Raw genomic sequence first — 22,575 nt, forward strand, 5'->3', positions numbered from 1 at the left:
ATATGCTGCTCGCTCGTTAGATCTACAGTGAGATGCATCCGTGGATCGAGAGGTAAAGTACGACTCCCTCAAGATGAAGTTTAATTTTTTTTTTTTTCCTTTCTTATACATAATTCATAATTCTAGTAGAATTTTATTTAAATCCAAAAGATCCATGCCGGGACAGGCTCCGGTATATAGTATATTTTATTTTTTTCAATACCGACTTGTATTTAATTTCTCTAGTATATTACGTTCCGAAAATGCTTGAAATAAGTAACATCAATAAGTAATGTAAATAAGTAACATAAGCGTCCAAGAGGTTGGGGACGAGGTTAAATTATTATTGGCAATGGACAAAATTTTGTGTAGAGCAATATTTTTTGTCGACAAATTATATTTTACCGAAGTTTCTTTGAGTTGTTTAACCTAGAAACTATAGTGCTCTAAATTATGGTGTGGTCATAAGCTGCGGCATCCACTTACGGATTCGTGTTGCTTTTATATGCTACCTGAGGTTTTGTAGAGGTCTACGGGCGACTCAGTAGGCATCAAAAATCCAAAATACGTAAGGAGATTAATGGCTTGATTTTTCGACTAGAGGGCCGTAGCGACTGTAGTGCTACGGTGCGCACGGTTGTGGGTTAAACCCCCAGTCAGATTTCTCAAAATGGTACTTGATGCCTCTCTGCTTGATGCTCAGCAATTAAGAGAAAGATAAAGGGTGAGTGAAGCAATCCAGGGAACAAGAGTGACGCCCTCCCTACTCGGGTAGATAGCTATAGAAAGAGGAGCCTTCGGGTCACCTCCGCGACTGCGGTCGCAGACTTACTTATTGATTAGACACTATCAAAATCAAGTCATAAAAAATGAACTAAAGGGACTCGGTCCAAGTTTATGATATGGCATTGCGTGAAGTAAAAATTAAAACGTGATAAAAAAACAAAATATGATAAAGTCAAAACAGAACTTTCACTAAAATGTTAAAAAGGAAATCGGTAGCTAGCTCTACAATCGTATCATTCATTTTTCAATTCCAAATTTTATGAAGTATACGAAAAATAATGAATTAGGTCAAGATATTTTTGCACTTTTTAAGGTTGTTAAAAAATCACATAAACTTGTTAACTTGAGATTTTGTAGTGCCAGATTTCGATATTGCACCTTTCTAAAAAATGGACCCTAAAACAGGTGCAAGCTATCATATCAGGTGTTCAATCTTTGATGTGAAATGTTGTAAAACCAAAAAATGCTTTTTGTACTAATTTTGTCGGCAAGGTAAAAAATATAGTACATCATCGCCTTTTTTTCTGATCATAAATCTAGGGTACAATTTTGACGGATTAGTTATTTTGGTTACAGATTCGCTACTGGACAGACGTGGTAAGATTTTTCATTATTCAAACTGCTGGTGGATAACATTTATCTGGACAACAAACTTCAACACAATTTTTTATTATAGCAAAAGACTAGTCTTCTTAACGGCTTATAGTTCCCAGGTTTTGGATAAAAGCCTCGTTTTTGTGTACTTTAATTGGTTTATTTTCTTTAAATTAAGATTTCTTCATTGTACTTCTCTTCAGTATAATCGAAGAAGATGTTGCTTAAAGCGTCTTTTCTCACCGTTGGCATTCTTTTTCTGAGTGGAATCAAAGCTGGACAAGATGGTAAGCAATATATTTGCTTTTAGGGGTTTAGAATGACCCAATTTTATGAATGGGAAAGAGAATAACACAGCCTTGTCTCACAGCCCCGGTAAAAAATTTTTCCCACATCGGGGTTAATGATTTTCTATCGAATTCCCAATGGAGATAGAAATTTTATTGTTCCAAATTGAAATCCATTCAGCAGGGATGGTTTTGGAGTGCAGTTTCGAATGGGGATCCTTTTTTATGCCGGCTGTTATTTAGAGCTGGTTTCTTCTACACCGGCTCTTATTACGACAAGGCTGATTTTTTTTCAATCTCTACCCTGCCCTAATTCAATTCCGATCCTTACGCCGGTCCTCATTACGCCATCGACGACTCATCCCAGCTGGCACACAACGTTGTTTCAACGTTTATCTAACGTTCGCAACGTCCATATAACGTTAGATGAACTTTGAATCAACGTTGTGTGCCAGCGGGGATGGCGCCAATAAGGGAAGATGTAAAAAGGTTCGATAAAGTAAGATATCGTTTTTGTTATTCAGGTGTTTACAATCATGTCACGTGCGCGCATGATCATGTCAAAATGGGATGTTTCAACAACCAAAGACATATTTTCAAAGATGTATTAGCCACTACTCTTCAAGATTACCCTGAAGGTTATATCGGCCAAAAAGCTGACTGGAACAATTTCTCAAAGCATTTACAAACGTAAGTTACAGCTCTTTTTAAGTTGAAATGAACATACCTGGAACCATATCTATGCTGGAGCCTTTTAAAACTCACTCTAATTCGAACCTTTTTTATTCGAATCCCTCTGTAATTCGAATTAAAGTATTGGTCCCCTTAGCTTAAAAGTGTTAAATTAATTACTGTTATTTTTCTCTAATTCGAACAAAATGTTTGGTCTCATGAAAATCGAATCAGAGAGAGCCAACCTAGATTTATTGTCAAATTTTGAAAGCTCTTGAATCTAAGGCCTGCTATACCGACTAAGCTAGATTAAATTTTGCCTTCCAGCCTCGTTTGCAAATGTAAAGATATCGCAGTGAAAAAAGGATACAAATATTTCGCTATTGGAAATTATGAAATCTGCTATGGAGCAAAGGACGCTGCTGCTTTCGAAGACTTTTTAAAGAAATCTAAAGGTCACGTGTCAAAACAATGTTTAATGGGACAATGGTAAGAATATCGTGTATACTTTTTAAAAACAGTGAACATAGGCTGTTTTATTTTTGTCTTTATGCTCTGTATTAAAAACTCGTATGGATATCATCCCCATTGGAATGATAAATCAGCTTAAAATCGCTTCCGGTGAGCGGACTCTTTCTCTGTAAATGACAAAATTTGAAATCTCCAATCGCTAAAAAAATTCATCCCTATGCTATTTAACTCTTTTGTTTTATCTACACTGGGCTAATGAATTGTCGCCCGGTCACTGAGACAGGGGTGTTACCCCTGATTTAAGATTCATCTTTCGCCTGTATATTTAGACTTTGCAAATTTTGACAAAAGTGATAAACGCTGTGCTTAAAGCAGTGCCATATAAAAATTATGACGCTTATCTTATCTAGATATTCTTATTTCCTCATTCTCATGTTAATTTTAGGTACGAAGAATGCAAAACAAGCGATACTGATTTATGTGCAGGTGAAGTTGAGAGCATGTATATCTACGAAATGAGACGTGCAATGCCTACACAACCCACTCGTAAGTGTTGAGACTTCTTATTCAATGTCAAGGATCGAAAAGCAATAGCACCTTACTAAAAACCGAAAATGTTTATCTTGTTTCTTAGTGAGTTCCACTTTGACGATTTTCTTAAGAAATTTGATTTTTCCCTTCCCTAGCTTCAAAAGTTTAAAGTGACGTCAAAAGATCGAAAGTTTGGAGCCCGAAAACCTGGGCTGACGCGGATGACGTCTATATAGGCTAAGAACCTAAGCCAAATGTTTTACGCATTGGTAGGCCCTTAAAATCCCTAGAGTGACGAGCGAAATCGACAAAAATACAATTTCAGAAACAGCTATTCAAGGTTTTAGAAAATACAAAGTTATTGTTTTATTCGCTTAAGAAGAACTTTTTTAGCCATTTATGAGATCCAAGGCTGAAATCATGACTCCTGATCTTATAAAAATTGTTTCTAAAAAGAAAAACAGCCCGAAAACATATACCCATATTACTTTTGGCCCATCATCGGGTCTCTCATTAGCATTTCGTTGTCTGTGGTGCTGTATGTTCGTTTTTGAAGAAGCAACGTTTTGTTAATTCAAGTTTCTTTTTGAAGAAAAGTCACATTTTAACCTTGCGAACAAACATTCGACTATTGATATATGTCACTGGGCCTTCTTGACGCTTAAGCTTTTTTCTTCTGCACAGCTGTGAACAGAGAGTTCCGTAATTTCAAATTGTGATATCTCGACATTGGAAAATAGTTAAACCAAAATACTAGAAGGTTTTACTCAGGACCGTAGATGGTTCCCAGCTGACACACAAAGTTGTTTTAACGTTCATTTTTAACGTTATGAATATTAGAAAAACGTTGAAAAGACGTTGTGTACCAGCTAGGTTACTCCAGGGCATATCTCAAACTATCTGATTATTCCTTTAAGACATTCCTTTTCTTTCAATACAGCTGTAAACGGAGGATACAGTCAATGGACAGATTGGTCGTCATGTGACGCCACCTGCGGGGAAGGTCAACAAGTGAGAGAGAGAACATGTACCAACCCTCCTCCTTCCAGGGGAGGAAAAGATTGTGAACAACTTGGAGCTTCAAGTGAAATCAAAAAATGCAATTTGAAGCCATGTGGTAAGTCTTTATAGGGCTTTTCCAATCAAAGTACGTAATCCATGTTGAGGTTCATTTTGGAATTTCATTCTCTTATTTTGAGCTACCCCTTTGGAATTCTTAAGTGTAATTTATGATGGTGATATTCTTACCCTAATAAGCAGTTATTGGACAAAGTCGAATCCAATATGCAAAAATATTGGGCGTGCGAGAAAAGATATTGGACGAGGCTTCGCCGAGTCCAATATCTTTTCTCGTAGCCCAATATTTTTCATATTGGATGAGACTGCGTCCAAATAAATGGTTTATTATCCGTTCATCGCTAAAATATTTCTCGTTTTCAAACATAATTCCAATTTATAAGCTCGTAAACCTGGTTTCTTGGTAGTTTTTTATTAGAAAGTCTTATTTTTATTTTGTGACGTAACGTCAAAAAGAAGATGCTCAATTGTCATTGAACTCGTTGTGTGACGTCAATTTTTGAAATATGTAGCCCCCATGGAAGCTATATATTCGAAAATATTGGACAGCAAAGAAGCCAATCAAATGTCGCTATTTACGCGCGTCGGATAATAATCTTAATTATTTGACCAATTCCATCATATATATTCTTATGAAAATTAAAATTGAGAAGAGAAACATTTCTTATTCCAGGTGCTGTGGTCTCGAAGAACAAGCTTTTCAAGAAGATTGAGAAGATTCATAAATCGTATTCTTTCACTTTTGAAATCATGCCGACTGGTACAATCAGTGGTTGGTCCAATATTGTTCATGCTTATGATAAAAGTGGTAAGAAAAATTCTATTTTCATTCAAACCATGTTCCACACGTTACTGTTCTGATTCGCTCCGATATGATTTTCGTTACGGATCAAGAGTGTTCGTATTGGTTTCGAAACGTTTCGGAGCAAGAAAACGGAGTTGTTCCGTTTCGATGAAAAAAGTGGAGCCAAACCGTTTCGATCTGTTTTGCTTTGTAACGTCTTTTTTTTTGACGTTCGCACTTGTTTCGGAACCGTTTCGAAACGGAACGGAACCGGGTCACATATATAGTTTGATTGACTGGTAAAAGTGAGAAAATTCAGCTGGAAGATCTGTTTATACTTGAACCCTTGACATAAAATTTACCCACAGAGCAAAAACATTACAAAACTATGCACAGGTCCAAACGGGACTTTGAGCTATATAGGTTTTTCTAAGTCGTCATGTACATATTCTTTCTGACATTTTTCTGACTGATCGTTGGCGAAAATGATTTCTTGCAGTATCAGTCGATTCAGGATACGGGGGTGGCATACTTCTTCCAAACATTAATTAAAATTCTTCTTTTGTACCAGGTAACTGCTGTGGATACGGACAACGAATCCCTGCTTTATTTATGTTCTCAAAATCCACTCGTCTTCACATTACCAACAGTGTGAACGGAAATGGAAACCATGTTGTAAATGAGCATATTCCTATGGGAAAATTCACTAATGTGACTGTTCAACAAGTTGAAAGATCCGATGGCTCATATTTGTATTCTGTTTACTTCAACGAGCGAAGAATAGCATCTACTGTCAACACTAAGCCACAGGAATTTAATAACGTTCAGTTATATGCGTCTGACAAATGGTACAATCCTTCAAAAGTTATTTTGAGATATTTCGACTTCCAAAGTCCCCTCCCGAAACAATGTAAGTATAAGAGTTTAAAAGGTTTTGTTTTTAAATAAGAGTGATATCGTGTTTTGCTGACTCATCAATTTTAATTCAGCTTTTTCACATTGAATTGACACAGATGTGGAGCAAGATTGATCAGAAAGAGGAAAAGAAAAACATTTTTTGCTTATATCAGCATAATATAACAATAGGAAGACACTGTCCTGATATGGAATATGTGTCTGATACGAAACAGAAACACTTATGTAAAAATAAAACCTTTAAAGACGGCAAAATAAAAAAGAATAGCGTCTTATTGTTACTGTGAGTAAAGAGGCTGCCGCTTTTATCTAACTTTGAGAAAATTTCTTGTTTTGCCACTCAAATTTTTTATCCTTAAAATTCAAAGAGTACACCAATCCCATATCGCCACACAACAACGTTCAGCTAACATCTGCATTACGTCCATATTCTAGAGCCTTAGTTAAGTCAAAGCCTTTAGTTGTAACTTTAGCCTTTTAACCTTATAGAGCAAATCTTAGCTTACTAAAGCATCCAGCTAGAAATTTTTGCTTTGAAATTAATTAGCCATCGATTAATTTAAACGAGGACTCTAAAACACCCGACTTATTAGGAAAATGGACAAAAATACTCCCAAAATGGGGAAAATAAGGATATGTTAAAAATATTTTGAGGTTTAAAACTCAAAAAATTAATAACATCCGAAGGATTCAAAAATTTTGGATGTTCTTATAAAAAAAGACTTAAAATTATTAAAATCAACAGTTCTTATCTTTTCTAACTTTAGTTTTCAAGCCACAACAAGGATACGTGCGTCAATCGATCCCCGTCATCGACAAGTCTTATGAAGTCTCTTTCAAAGTCAAACCCAACAAACAATATTACGGAAACTACAAAGGAATTTTATCAATCAGCAATACCAAGGTTCAAAACTTTTTTCTATTCGTGATACGATCCATGACGTAATGTTATAAACGGAAGCACCTAAAAAGGACTGGGCATTTGCAACTAGTTTTAAATTAAAGCAATCAAACTAGTGATAAACGCACTATTTTGGGTTATCCCGTATAAAATATTAATTTGTAAATATATGAATTTCAGAAATGTTTTTTTGGAACTTCAGACCCTTAAAGGGGCTTAAAATGCTTTTGTTAGAACATCAAGCTTAATTACAGCGTAAATCGCTCTTCAGCGACTTTAAACACTTTCAAGGAACTTTATGATTGCACGCGGGTCAGCTTTGTGACCGTTATTGGGACAATTTTACTAGAAATTTTGTTTTTTAGGATAGAAAACGTTACATAAGAGGACAAACTTGCCAGAACTTATTATATCCGGCAAGTTTGTTCCCTTGAGTAACGTTTTTTATCCTCTCCGTACATTTAAAGATTATTATAAAGTATACAAGCTCACAGGCCCGAGGTGGGCCTCTACGAAAGATCCAAAAGAAGGAGGGGTTACCTGTAACCTTTTTGCACAGGCAGCCCCTGGTACACGGGTGTGTAAAAATGTGAAGAAACATCCTTATAGGAGTCGATTAAAGTCTAAATTTAAAGTCTACCAGGATGAATTCTCACTGCAAAATATTGTGCTATTTTTTCCATCCCCACTGAATTTTCTGACTTGAAAACAAAAGAATTCATACCCCATCGAGTTTCAGTCCGTTATTTTTACTCCTGATAGCTGAAAAAATCCAAACGGGTTTGTAAGAAGGAGACGTGTATTAATCGTCTAGCATGCTAAACCATAGATTTCTGTAAAGCCCGAAAGGCTAGATGTCGTGCTTTAAGCTTTTCTAAGCAAAAAGAAAAGTGAATATCGCAAAAATATTGCTGCTATTGTTTTCGAAAACCCGCGAAGCTTCTTATTGGTCAAGCGCTGAAATTATATTGTAATGTCACGTGACCTAGGTAGTAATTCCTACCTAACCTTGGCACACTTTTTAGCCAAAGCACGACATCTATCTCTTATATACTACTCACATGTTATATATCTTATCTTATTATATGTTATATCTTATATATCTATCTCTTATCGACCGCCGGAGGCGGTTTTTTTCATAGTGGTACGCTAATCTCGTTTTGCCTTGGCTCATTACTTTGTCTACCATTTACTTACGGTTTTTTTAACTAGATTACCCAGGTGTTTCTCTTTTTTTCGCTGAATGTCTTTTATTCGGAATTGAATAATCGAGACATGAAAAATGACTATATTGTAATCTGTTTTCAATGAATAATCTAAAATATACTGGAGATGACATGTAGGCGTTAATATAACAGTGTGCGCGCGCTCTTTCACGAGCGTGATGCGCGATGGAAGGCGGTCGTTTCAGTGTGGTTTAGATCCACACTGTGACCTAGTAGACTACTCACATGTTACTATTACTGTTTTCTTTACCAGGTCAAAGATGGAGTATCCGGCTTCAGAATTCCCGGTGTTTTCATTAAAGATAAAGCAGTGCTACATATCTTCAATGACGTCAATGGTGATCCCAACCGAGCTGTTTCCAAATCCATTCCTTACAATGAAATGACTTACGTAAAAGTCAAACAAGTCTTGACTGAATTTGGTCTATACAAGTAAGTTCTAGTTTAGACCACAGATCTGTAAAGCCCGAAAGGCTAGATATGCGGCTTTTATCGAGAAGTGAAGCCTAGGTTTGGAAGGATTTCCTACCAAAGTCACGTGACTAAAATACGCAATTTCACCGGTTTGAGAGATGCGAAATAGCGTTTGCCGCCTACTTTTTTTGATCTCGCGCTCCAAAAATAATTAAAATGCTAGATCCTATCCGCGGGCACGAAATTTAAAAAGTCAATTTTTTGCTTCACTTTTATTTGCTGGAGAAAGCTTAAAGTTGCATATCTAGCCCTTCGGGCTTTACAGATCTGTACTTTAGACGGCCTACTTTTCGCCCTGCCTATTCCCCTGTTAATTAAAGTGGGCAGATAGTTTGCTGTCTAAAGTCAATGCACTGCCCTCTTTTGACGTCAATGAAAACCTTTTCCAAGCGAACATTTTAACTGCCAACTTTGCCCCCACTTTTCGTCCATTTAAAAACAATTAGAATAGGCAGGGCAGAAAGTCGACCGTCTAAACTAGAGCTAAGTATTAAAACACTGCTTCACCTCAAAAAACTGGAATAAAAGCTCGTACTTTGAGAGTTAAACAATGGATTTTGGTACCATCAGAAAGGTATTTACATATTTGTTCAAGTTTTACACTCTTTCAAATCAAGATGTTAAAAAGTTATGGCCCTTAGTCTTGGACGTGGTATATTGGCTTTAATTTTGAATGGATTCCTAGCCTGGATACTTTTGAGCTTGACTAGACTAGTCAGCAAATATTAATCTTAAAAATTAACTTCAAGTAGTAGACTCAAGCTTTCTACAGGTAAGTACATTTGACACTCTCTAATTCGACCTTCTACCATTCTATACGCTGTAGTAATTCGTAAATGTTCTACTTTGCAGGTATACAGTATCCCTGGATGACCATGTCATTTATGAGACATTTAACACCAAACCAAAGAGATTTGAAGGAAATGTTTTGCTGACTTGTGATAAAATACATCAAGGAGCAGATGTCTTGATCGAAGATTTTCATTTGGCTACACCAGTTGTCGAACACGATGGTAAAATAATGTTGTGCTTTTTTGTTTTTATTATAAATTTACATAGGCGTAGCGAGATACCCTACAAAATTTATGAATGAGAGCGGTTTTTACGACACTGTAATTATTGTCTTTGTTTTATTAAAAGATAATGAATATGTCATAAACGTCTGCACTCCCTCATAAATTTTGCAGGGTATCTCGCTACGCCTATGAATTTTGCCTCTCTAAAAATTGTCCGCCAACTAGCCAAAAGCTAGCCTTTCCTAATATTAAACAAGGTCTTTTTCTATGAAATCGGTTCGAACATAAAAGAAGGCTTCCATTTTCTAGCAAGGCCGGCGCTTAGCGCTTATTAGCCATTGTGACACGAGAGAAAAATTGTTGTTTTACAATTATCATTGCTTTATATTTCCAGTTTATGAGATTGCAAGAAACCAATACATCAAGACAATCCCTATCATCCAAAAATCTTATCGTTTCACCATGGAAATCAAACCTTTGGTCGTCAGACACGGGTGGACAAATATTTTCCACGCCACCTCCAATGCCGGTAACTGCTGTGGCTATGGCAGCAGAATTCCTGCTTTTTTCTTGTTTAGCGGATCCACAAGGCTTCATATGTGTAATGCAGTTAATGGTCGTGGTAATTTCTATATTGATCGCACAATTCCGATGAACAAATTCACCAAAGTCGACTTACAACAGGTATACGATTCATGATATTCATGACGCAATGTTTTCTACGGAAATACCCCGGTTTTTGCCAGTGTGGCAAATTTTATACAACTTTTGTCTAGTCTCTAGTTTAATATAGTTTTGAATTTATCTTTAAAACACGTCATGAATAAATGGAGTAGAAATTTTCGAAGTTGTCTAAAATAACGTAACTAACGCTATTATGAGAACAAAGGTTTTGAATAAGAAGTAACCTCTACAAATTAAACGTTTGCTTACATAATAGCGAGGTTAAGCAAGTGTTTATTTAGACCGTTCAATGTAATATCGCAGGCCTGTACATAAGATTTCACTTGAATGGTTTGCTTTGGCAAGTTATGTACAGGCCTACGGTATCGCACTTTACGGTCTATATAAACACTTGCTTAACATCGCTAATGGCAGATTTTTCTTGAATACTTAACTTTAGTAAAATCTGAAAAACCTCTATTAACTTTAGTTTTTTTGTTCCAGTTTGGAATTTCCGGGGTCTCTTTTTGATAACGGATATATGGCCACCCACTTTTTGTCTCTAAGCAATAACTTTGAAAACAATTGAAAAGTTATTTCCAGATGCTGCCAGGATTAATCTCCTCATCAATACACAGGTTACAAAATCAAAGTCTGACGTCAAATCACGCTTTTAAATTTGAAATCTTTATGTGTTGACATTTATTTCTGATTCAGGTTCAATTTTATTGACACTAATAAAACTAGTCATAGCTTTCACTAAATGCCCCCACATAAGGTTCATGTCAAGCACTTATTTAAAGCATTAATGCATTAAAGATTAAAACATTAAAAAGTAATCAGGAATTAGACCTTTTTTCAAAGAGTACGTCCTGTTGAATAATTATGTAGTCCAGCCATAAAAACAATGATAGAGCCATGCATAATTACTGTATCATGCATATTGTAATAATTATGCATGGTTTTATCATTGTTTTTCTGCTGGACTACATAATTATTCAACAGGGTGGCCTCTTTGAAAAAAGGTCTAATATTGATTGATTGGTTGATTGATTGATTGATTGATTGATTGGTTGGTTGATTGATTGGTTGAGGCATTTGCTTGAAAAAAAAAATTATATTCCATTAACAAAATAAGAATTCGCAGCTTCATAATTTAATAAAATTTAAGGAAAATTGGAAAAGCTTCTCAAAAATATATTTAAAACATTTCTTACATAGGGTGAAATAGAAACCAATCCTAGTTAAGGCCCGGCCTCCACTTGCGTACGCTGTGATTGCACTTCTCAAACAAAATCTTCTATTTTATTGGTCAAAAGAAAAATAAAGGAATGCCATTGTGGTCCATTAAGACGTACAGTCAAGAAAAGTTGAAATGCGCCTAAATTTTTTTTCAAGTGCATACTGTAGTACTTTTTCATGATGCAATCTTTTCTCCAAGCTGAAAGGATTGAAGCCATTAGGATGATCGCAGCGCAGACAATGAAGAGACGTGCCTTCAGGAAGCTAGACTTTTTGAGTTTATAGCTATATATACTTTCACTTTATGGTGTTTCTGAATTCTGTATGACTGTCTGTGTACCTAGTCTAACCACCGTTAAATGCCTTCGGGAAGGTCCATCTTAACTTAGAAAGCCAGAATTGGAGCTATTTCACCAAACCACTGGAGCGTAAGTTATTTAGGCTATCACAACTGCATGAAAAAGTTGAATGTGCGCATGTAAAGTTAAACGAATGTAAACAAACTTTTTGCAGGTTTTTGAAATAGATTTACCACACTGAAAAAACAGTGAAAAAACTCTAAGTGAGGTAAATCTATTTTGAAGACCCCCAGAAAAAGTTTGTTTACATTGATTGACATTCAGCATTCATTCAACCACTTTTGGATTCAACTTTACATATGCATACACTCAACTATTTTGTACTTTGCCGGTATCTTGTTTTACTAAGTTAAGAAGGACTTTCTCGAGTTACGACCATATGATGGTATTAAAACTCGAGAGCTCTATAAACAGTAAGGTAGTATTATAAAATAAAAGACAAAGATAAATTAGAGTTTGAACAAAATTCAATGTGCATTGAAAACTTGAGCAAATTTCTTTAAAGATTCCGGAAAAAGAATTGAAATCATTGCTGAAATGAAATTCTGACTAAATTAGAGTAGTTATTATTCAGTTTCAAAGACAAGAAACAAAATTTGACATACAAAACACTTTTTCCAGTCAATGAATCAGCTCATCATCATAACCAGTCTGCCATTTTGTTTGTTTTGATTTGCACAAGTAATATTGTAATTCGTGTTATATCATACACTGTTATGATTTGCATTTATAACACTCGCTTCAGCTTTTCAAAGTTAAATCAAAACTAAAATTGTAATATGTAATAATGGTAATATCATATAACGTAATATGAAAATATTTATACTACCGTCCCGGACATTTACGGAAGAGACTAACTACGGGTAGGCTTGCGCGACAAAAAAAAACACGCAAAGTTTCGAGATTCCAGTCCAATATCTATGCGTGAAACTATGAGTGCCTCCTCGTCGCTACGCTCCTGCGGGGGCAATAACATATTTTGAAGTCAGAGACAAAACATGAGGAATGTTATATTAGCAAGAACCTTATCTATCTTTTTTTATGTGAAAAACTCTAAAAAAACTAAACAGAAGAAAATTACTTATATATTTTCCCTCATGTTTTGTATATGTTTATATTTCTTATGTATATTATCATATATTAGATATTTATGTAGGTGCTGCAATAGGTAGGTCTTTTTGAATAAGGGCTGGCATAAAGTTGCAAAGTAAACAGGAGACAGTCCAAATTTGATTGATTGAACCGTGTAGCGTTAAGGGAATTTCATTTCTTTATTTGTTTGAACTTTTTTACTCTTTGAATTGCACGTTCGACATGTATCCTAACAGATGCAATAGTTTGACTTTCTTTAACTTGTTGTTCAGTGAACTGATCCTGCCCTTCGAGAAAAGCAGGAATATTAAGTTCCACATTCAATGGTTTTAAGTCCTCTTCGATTGTAAATCCTCGGTCAGCCATAACAGCATCACCATCATCCCATAATTTCTTCTGTAAAAATCCAGATCTCCTTACAATTTCGTTATCAGAGATACACCCTTCGAATAACTGGCTGACAAATGTCACTGCACCAGATGGTGAAATTCCTACCAGTCCTTTATAGGTCACATGATTCTTGTACTGTGAATACATATGACTTTGGATTGACAATGAAGAGGGTCTTTGACAAAAAAGTTCGGTACAGTCTATAATACAGCGAGTTTTAGGATAGGTATCTTTGAAAGTAGTAGGCATGGTTTCTTTAACTACCCTTTTTGAGGGCCAAATCGGTAAAGAGCCAAGTGAAAAATATAAGAAATTCGACCATGTTATAAGATATCTTGAGACAGTCGATTTTGGTAACTCAAACAGCCAAGATGAATGTTTAAGACTAAATCCACCTTTTAACCATGTCATATATAAAAACAATTGATCTTTAGCATTTAATTTGACAGTGGGTCCAGGTTTTGCACTATAACTCTCATAGGACCCAGGGGTAGTAGGTGACCTCAATACATTAGGATCATTCCTCTGCTCATTTTGTTTAGATTCGTACATTTTTACATTTTCACATTTTTCACCAGGGTTTAACATTTCATATAGAATTTCAAAGGATTCAACTTCTAATCCTGTTTCTGATTTGAATAGTTGTTTATCTTTCGATATGTTTTCAGTGGGGGGCATCCGAGACAACGGGATCACGGGATTGGGCCTTTTTTCAAACGGTATTTTGGGATTTGCATCAAAATATAACGGGAAAACGGGACTGGAGCCATCTGCCGATACCGGGATTCCACTCTTAAATCTAACGGTAAAACGGTAACCAATCAAATATTTCTCGGGATTCCGGTATTTAGTCATTTCAAGGTTACAAATGCGTGATAGAAGTCCATTGCTTAAAGCTCGGAAATCCAGTGGGGATATGTAAACTTTCAGTGGTTCATTCCAATGGGGATGAAAGTTCAGTGTAGTTTTCCTGGTATGAATGATGCGTGGTCCAGGGCCTGAGCCACTTAGGGCTGGGGGGCTATGATGGCATTCCACGTTTTTGTAAAGAAAAGGAATTTTTAATTCCCATGATTCAGACTTTCGTTTCAAGAACCGCATTTCTTGGCAAAGTCAGTTTGAAATGTGGTCCTTTTTAAGCAAATCAGAGGATCAAAATTGAAAATTTCTCTTATGACCTATTTTTGATAATGTTTAAGTTGCTTTTTTGTACAAAAATTTGCCTGCGGCGCATATCTTTTCCCTCGCCATGGTAATACGTTAACTCGAGAAGCTTCACTGTTTAGGCTTCTTGGGGGCTTCTTATGACGTCATCAAACACCTCACGGTGCTTATAGCCACATGCACAAGAAAAATTACTACAGAGTTAAGCTTTTCTCAAGTACACGACCAGATCTAGTCAAAAAAATCTCGAGTACGGCGCTCTTTTTCTCTCTTTATTTTTAAGATGCATTTTGTAAGCGAAGTAAATGAAACCGACCTCAGATAATTACGATCCATTATCAATGTTTGTGTTCCTTGAAATACAAATTGTAACTGGACCGGGATTTAGTGGAAAAGTCAACGGGAATTATCAGTAAGTTGTAAAGCATGGAATAAAATCACGTGAACTTTTTTGAGTAATCACATGTTTTGACTGCATTGATAGAATTTTGCAGCAAGTGTACTATATTTAAAGTGATATAAGTTTTCAGCCCGTAAATTATACAAAGAGATTAGGCCTGGGACGAGGTTGAGTGTCCACCAATCAAAATAGATGAACTATTCTTATTTTCCTTTTTTATAGGTGTTGGAAAGTGGTGAATATCGATACTCCATTTTCTTCAACAATGTTGAAGTGTACACTATCGTCAACAAGAAACCCCAAGTCTTCAAACATGTCAATGTTTACTTCGGAGACCGTTTCTATACTCCAAGCAATGCTTTAATCAGAAATTTCCATTTCGAAAATCTTTCCGCTTAAATGATAACTGATACATGGTTGCCTATTTTTGTAATTTTTCACTTAAGTTGATAATTTTTTGTGAAGATATAATATGATTAAATCAGGTTTGACTTTTTTTAAATGTTTCACGAAAAACATTTCAGTCAATTTATATTTTGAAAAAATCGAATAAAAGTTCTATTAAAAAATCTTTATTTTGACACAGTGACCCTGGATAGGCTACATTGACCCCAGTCTGAATCATTCAAAAGACGCCCTTGTGAAAGAAAACTTTAAACTTTATTTTAGGGGAATGATTGCCGTACCACCGAGAGGGGGGTGTACTTAGGCAAGTGAAGGGCACGGCTATGTGCCGCCCTTAAGGGTGTCTTTTTTGGAAAAACCAGAAAATTAAATTTCAGTCCCACTAAGGGTCGGAAAAATAGGAATATTTCTACTTTTGGCTCCTTGAAAGATCAAAATTTGGTCAAATGAGTCGTAAAATAATAACAATAAGGGTCGTAAAAATCGCAAAATTGTCCTATTTTTTGTCCCTTTTAGTCCCGCTAAGGGTACAATGGTCGAAAGTTGGGCGGCACATACCTACCGGCTCTCAATCCTAGTACCCCCAGCGAAGATATGACATATCTGCTTAAATTAGGGTTTTCTTTTTAAAATTATTCACGATAAACAATTCAGTCAATTTATATTAAAAAAAATTCTATTAAAAAATCTTTATTTTGACACTTTGACCCTAAAGTCTATCCAGATATATTTGGCAGTGGAAACAAGAATGCCCGTAACTTTTGATAGTCAAATATAATTGCAAAAAAAATTTTGCTTGTTTTAGAGAATCAAAAGCGCTATATTTGAATGTATTTTGGCTGAAAAATTCGCGATTTTTAGCGGTTAAATTTGCGATTGCAAAAATTAAGCCTTTTTTCTACTTATGCTGCAACGTTCATTTTTACACCAGTGGCAGTTCAACCTTAGGTTAAAAAGGTTGTCAAATTTCAAGGCAAACAGAAAAGTCCTTCAGAAGATATGGGACCCGAAATACCCCTTGCTAGCACTTTTCTGTTAAACATCAAATCTCCAAATTTTTAATTAAAACGGTTGGTTGAGATTTGCCTGACTGATAACAGCAACAACAAGTGAAGTGGATGAGTTGATGTGTAAATATTTCGAGGTCAAACTGGGCATCAAATTCGAGGAAGTATAAACCTCTTGTTGCTGACACTACCCAAATTTATTATCCTCCTGTTAAATGAATTTGAGCTTAAATGATGAAAGTGAGTGGTGATTCTCTGATTATACTTAGTCTAGCCACATTTGATCAAATTAACATCAATACGACGCATCATGCATTAAGACATTGTTTTGAAATACATATCTTTCCAATGACGTCTTTCAGCTATAACTAAATTTTTAGAAATACAATGCATCTTAGAGTAATGTTAATAGTCCAAATGCCTGAAAATTGCGAGGGATCTATCCATGCAAACTTCAACAGGGCGCAAAGCTAAAAATTAGGAAACTAACCCTAGGCTAGACTTTAAGCGTTATTGGGATTGAAATTCTAACAAAGGATTGAAATTTCTCTAATCCAGCTATTTGGTTTAATTTGATCCCTTTCTAGACCTTATTGCCCCCCAGTGGTTTGTGTGAATGCGTGAATTGGAAGACTTTGCGTGAATGGAAATTGCGTGAATTGAAGGTCCACTGGGGGCCTACTTTATTGGAAAGTTCTCAATTTTTTCATTTAGATTAAACTGCAGCCATGGCAGCAGACAGGTCATGGCTGCAAATGTTTTTGGTCTAAGATTATCTTTCTTATCTTTGCTCTTTGGTCCTATTATGTTCACTGTATAATGAAGCTCCTGCGTATACAGTAATGGAATATTTATCAAATTAGAAATTTTTCAGGTTACCATTTTCTTAGTTGATAATCTTCAGGGGGAGTAGTTGTCCCGCGGCAATCGTCCTGTTCACTTTAAACATCTCCCCAAAAACACAATTTACAATGGGGCTACTTTTTTTCGTGCTTCTGGATTCGTGGGGATGAAAAGTTTCATTGACTAGCTGCGCAGCTGCACACTATCTTATTTTTCGACACGGTTATTTTCTCAAAATACAAGAAAAAACATAACCCGAAGATCAGCATCCTTCTTAGTTTTTAAATAAAAAACAACAAGAAAGTGTTCATAATGTGGAATATTTCGATGACTTCTATCTCATCATTTTCAACCATATGAATGGTTTAAATGTTAAATGGTTTCATGGTTTGGTTTGGCTTTTAAAACGACGCGAGCGAAGCGGGACAAATTTTTTTTTGGTAATTTCTATCTTTTTGATTGAAACTGCTAAATCTAAGGTGCAAAAAAGCAAAGGGCGCCAAAATTAATAATCAGAGACGTCTTTCTCCGACCCTTGTCTTTCAGCGCCCCCAAATAATCGGCCGCTGGGGAGGAAGTTGCCTCCCTTTCGCCCAAGTCAACAAACTTCTGCTGCTGACCACTCAAACACACTTATTGAAAGTGCAAGAAACTAGGAAATATAAGAATGCTTTATCAAAACCTATCCCTTTTGTATATCACTAACTATCTAAAACTTTGAAATATCTTTCATTTCATGCGACGTTTTATTATTGAAAGTGCAAGACTAGGAAATCTAAGAATACTTTATCAAAATCTACCCCTTTTGATCACTTGTATCACTAACCATCTAAAACTTTTAAATATCTTTCATTTAATGCGATGTTTCATTGGATTAAGTTCTCTTTCACTGACCTGATAAAACTTTAAGCAAATTATTGGTTTATTATAAGGATTTCTCAGAAAGTCATTTATAAAAGTTTTTTTTATAAGGACATCTAAAATTTTTAAAGCCCTCGGATCTTCTTAACTTTTTGAAGCCTTCGGATGTTCTTAACCTTTTAAGCCTAAAAATGTTCTTATTTTACCCATTTTTAATGTATTTTTGTCCATTTTCCTGAGAAATTGGCTGTTTTCGAGTCCGCAAAGCTTTAAAATGTTCTTAACTTGTTTTTAACATATTAGCCATCGAAGCCTAATGTTCTTACATAGTTTGTTTTTATAAAAAAACGTGTAAAAGGGAATGTTTTAGAATCACACTCTCATAAGAAGGGAAGATTGATTAGGATTTACTGTGCATCAACACTGCGGTTCTATTATTTAAAAGGGACACTGACAGACCGCAAAGAAAAGCTAAATCTAAAAGCACCATAATTTGATAAATTCAGACAAAAGAAATATCCTCATTCATAAAACCTATAAATAGTTGAAACCAGGGAAGCTAAATCTAATGGAAATCAATAATCCACAATAAGATGCGATTGAAGGTTCTTTTCATACTTCTTTTAGCTGTGTGCCTTGTGGAATCTTGGCGACGCAGACGCAGACGCAGACGCCGAAGTTGTAGTCCGGTCAACTGTGTTCGTCAATGGAATGCTTGGACACCTTGCACGTGCCTTGGCGATTCTTCGCGTACCAGCCGTGTAACAAGAGGGGCCAGTTGTGGGGGTTCCTGTGCTAATTGGCCACAACAAAAGAGAAAGTGTCGCACGAATGAAAATTGGTAAATATATTTATTTATTAAGATATTTAGAACGATTTTATGTGAGCATGAGACTAAGTTATGGCTAAAGTCCATTCTATTGTGCACTTAAGTTCTTTTGTTTGTTATCTAGACTATGTTATAGAAACTATCAAAGAAATAAGGCCGAAGCCGAAGAAAATTTGCAAACGGGTTTTTTTGCCGAAAAGAGTTTACAGCCGGTTGAGTTAATGCCAGTCGTTTTTTCGAAACTCTCCCGCCGATTTTTTTCCCGTAAACCGCCATAACGCTATACTTCCATATTTTCCCTCCTTTAATATCACTGTAATGGAAGATAACATTGTCTGCTTGTTATCGTGCAACCTATTCTTCAAATATATTAAATGATATACCGTTGAAAAGATAGTTCAGAGCACCGACACCAATATTGTTTCATGTTCTTTTCTTCAAAATTCTAATATGAAATAAGAAGATAAGAGGGATTTCTGAGAAATAGCCCTTAATTTAGCACCGTTTCCTCGACGTTTTGATCAAAATTACCGTATCACCAATTAAAAATTCAACATTTTCCGTCACCGAAATATCGAAACGCCGACATACTGGCGTACCAGTATTGTTTACCCTTATTTGAAGAGTTAGTTGGAAACAAAACTTAAAACTTAAAACTGTTTGGTTCTACTAATAAACTTGAGAGCTATCATGATCATAAAAACACTCTCTTCTCACAGACCCGGTAAGATTTCTTCGGCCCACTGGGGGTAAAAATAACGGACTGAACATCGATTGGGATTGATATTCCCATATTTTTTATGGCTGGGGATTTCAATTTTTTTGTCAGAAAATTCAGTGGGGTTGAAAAAAAGTAGGATATTATTTGGTAGCGAAGGTTTGGTCTATTTGATTATTTTCAGTGGGAACAAAAATTAGAGATATTTTATGGGGATGATATTTTGTCAAAATCTTTCGAGTGGTTTGGGGTCCTAGTCGTTCTGTGAGTTCGTTTGATTGAAGCCATTGGCTCCGTTCTCTCTTTTTGTTATTGTCAGATTCATTCTTGTTTGACCATTTTTACTTTTCATGATATTACAGGAGATGCATGTTTCCGTACGGTTATTGCAACCCTCACTCTACATCCAAATGTACTTGTCTTCCTGGCCGCATGGTAAGTCAATAAAGATTCAAGTCCGGAGAATCGCTGACCTCTAACCTCGTCCTCTAGTCCTTATCCTATTAACCTATTTAGTATGGTTCGTGCCATTGAGTTTCAAGCCTGTAAGGCTAGAGGCGAAACTTTAATCCTTCTCAGGCAAAAGAAATTGCTAGCCAATTATCTTTGGAAAAAATGTATGCATGAGAAAATAGTGTAAAATAGTTTTAAGTTTTAACATTTAAATGCTTTCTTTTTAGTTATATTCTGAATTTCTCTTGAATCAAACATTGCTTTTTGTTTTTCTTGTAGGGGAAAACCTGCGGACAAAAATGTCCACACAATAAGTTTGGAAGCGGGTGTAAACAAACCTGTAATTGTGGAGGAGCTCAATGCGACCCACAAACTGGTAAATGTAGATGTAACCCTGGTCGGTTCGGTAAACACTGCCATCATGCATACGCAATACTCCCTGGAATCCAATACATTCGATTGAAAGGTACAACGCCCTGTCATGCTCAAATTAAAGTCGCCTTTACTGCGCAAAAAGCCCGAAATGTTTGTCCAAAACCGTCACATTATGCTTACAGATGTCAATGCGGATTCGGCTCAAGCGCTTATAATTTGTTTTATGGGCAGACGTGTCAATGTGCGCAACGGGTACCGAATTCTGGCCGGTATAGATCGTCCTGGAGAAACAGATACGTCACCATCAGTTACTGCTGTCCTCGATAGAGAGGTCAAATGAACAGAAGACACCATTTTGACCATGACCATGTGTAGAGTTAAACATTCCTTAACAATCCTCTGCCAAAAAAAGCATTTTTTTTTGCTGTCGAAGAATTTTGTACCAATAGGCATTCGTAGGTAAACTAATACAATCTTCTGAAAAAGAGAATCTATCCGAAACGTGACTAGTTTAAGGACGTATCACTTCTCCAACAACAAAGTAAAAACGGTCATAAGCATAACTGAAAAAACTCTGAGCGTTTTCACAGTTGAAATGGTGTCTAAAAATTGATATTACGGTCCAAGAATTGTATTTTAAAAAGTATATTTATAAATTTTGTCGTTAAACCTTAATTATTGAATCTTTGAAATACATCTTTGAGGGAAAGGAATATGTATGTATTTATTTATTTTTGGCTTCCTGGGGCGAGGTCTCTCAGGATACAAAGGGGGAGGGCACGTAACATCGATCAGGGTCGTTAAAGTGTTTTTATTTCTTTTATAAAATGTATCAAAAGAAATTCCAAGCTCGCCCGTTGAAATAAGACTCTTCAGTAAAACTCAAGTTTTCTCTGATCATTCTGACTATCAGTATTGAAGATTCTAGCCTTTTAATATACGGATGTTAGATAAAACTTCGTCCACGAAACAAGTTTATGTTCCATTTCGTCATCCGTTAAATTTTGTTTCGAAAATATATTTTCTCAAGCTAGAAAATGGAAAGTTATTTATAAGCACATGTGATTTCAGAATCAATTTTTAGAGAAATAGTCATTGGAGAATTTTGGAGGAGAGAATCAAATCATAGTTCACTCTGAGAAACCATTAATAGAAAAATCTTGTCATTTGATGAAGGTTTGCCAAGTTTACAGACCTTTTTTAGACCAGATATTTTCTTACACTGATGTCAGGAGAAATGGATCTCGTCTCATCTAATTTCTAAAACTAAAGCAAGCTAATAAGATTTCACCAATTGACAAAAGAGCTCATTAAAAATACATGATATATGAGGTTATGAGCATGCAAACCTCGTAACTTTTTTAATCGTAGGGTGGGCTTGGTTATAATAAACATACATTTCCTGTTTTCCTTTGTACTTCCATGGTCTGACAGGGTACAATTGTTGTAAAAATAATTGATTGCTTAAAGCGTCTATCACTAAAGTCATAATCTCTCCAAGATTGGATTTTAATTTCAGCAACTAAAAAGTCATTATGAAAAATAAGGCTGCAAAAAATAACGATCAGAATTAGATTAACACTGAGCGAAATAAGAGATTTCCTATCCTGGAAATATCTTGAAAATATGCTATTTCCATATACTTTTGTAAATATGGAAATATGACTTTTCTATCTTTCCTTTGTTAATATCAAAAGATAAGAATTGATTTGCTCAGTTTTTGATCACGTTACCAAGTAAGCCTCTTGGGATTGGTTTAAGATTCAATCACATGATCAAAAAGTGAGCAAAACAAACTAGTTTCTCAACGCATATTCAAGTAAAGAAACAATGGAAAGAAACAAAAGGCTTCCAGACCGGGGTTTCTTATACGGACTATGTTTACACTATAGCTACACGCTTGCTAAATTTTCAACGTCATCTTTCCACTGAACATTCACCATAACTGTATATTACGAGCACTTTATCCACTACTAGATTCCGATCTCACGCAAAGGAACACGCCAGTACCAATGTCCCGGTCAAATCAGCCTCGGCGGTACAATCCTTAAAAGCCTTTTG

General features: G+C 35.7%; 2 protein-coding genes across 2 annotated transcripts; both read left to right on the forward strand.

The window, feature by feature from the left end:
• Window positions 1–1,567: 1,567 nt before the first annotated feature.
• On the forward strand, window positions 1,568–15,504 carry LOC136821710 (uncharacterized). Its single transcript, XM_067077916.1, has 12 exons — window positions 1,568–1,646; window positions 2,171–2,336; window positions 2,646–2,807; window positions 3,235–3,335; window positions 4,261–4,437; window positions 5,071–5,205; window positions 5,753–6,091; window positions 6,864–7,000; window positions 8,477–8,655; window positions 9,550–9,710; window positions 10,108–10,397; window positions 15,246–15,504. Exons 1-12 carry the CDS (start codon window positions 1,577–1,579, stop codon window positions 15,420–15,422), a joined length of 2,094 nt encoding a protein of 697 aa, XP_066934017.1. The 5' UTR covers window positions 1,568–1,576; the 3' UTR covers window positions 15,423–15,504.
• Window positions 15,505–18,717: 3,213 nt separating this feature from the next.
• On the forward strand, window positions 18,718–20,945 carry LOC136821714 (protein draper-like). The gene is made up of 3 exons (XM_067077920.1): window positions 18,718–18,980; window positions 20,049–20,121; window positions 20,419–20,945. Exons 1-3 carry the CDS (start codon window positions 18,733–18,735, stop codon window positions 20,839–20,841), a joined length of 744 nt encoding a protein of 247 aa, XP_066934021.1. The 5' UTR covers window positions 18,718–18,732; the 3' UTR covers window positions 20,842–20,945.
• The last annotated feature ends 1,630 nt before the right edge of the window (window positions 20,946–22,575 follow it).

The sequence above is a fragment of the Clytia hemisphaerica genome, unplaced genomic scaffold (genome assembly GCF_902728285.1).
Source record: "Clytia hemisphaerica strain Z4C2 unplaced genomic scaffold, Clytia hemisphaerica genome assembly, whole genome shotgun sequence".
Classification (NCBI taxonomy): domain Eukaryota; kingdom Metazoa; phylum Cnidaria; class Hydrozoa; order Leptothecata; family Clytiidae; genus Clytia; species Clytia hemisphaerica.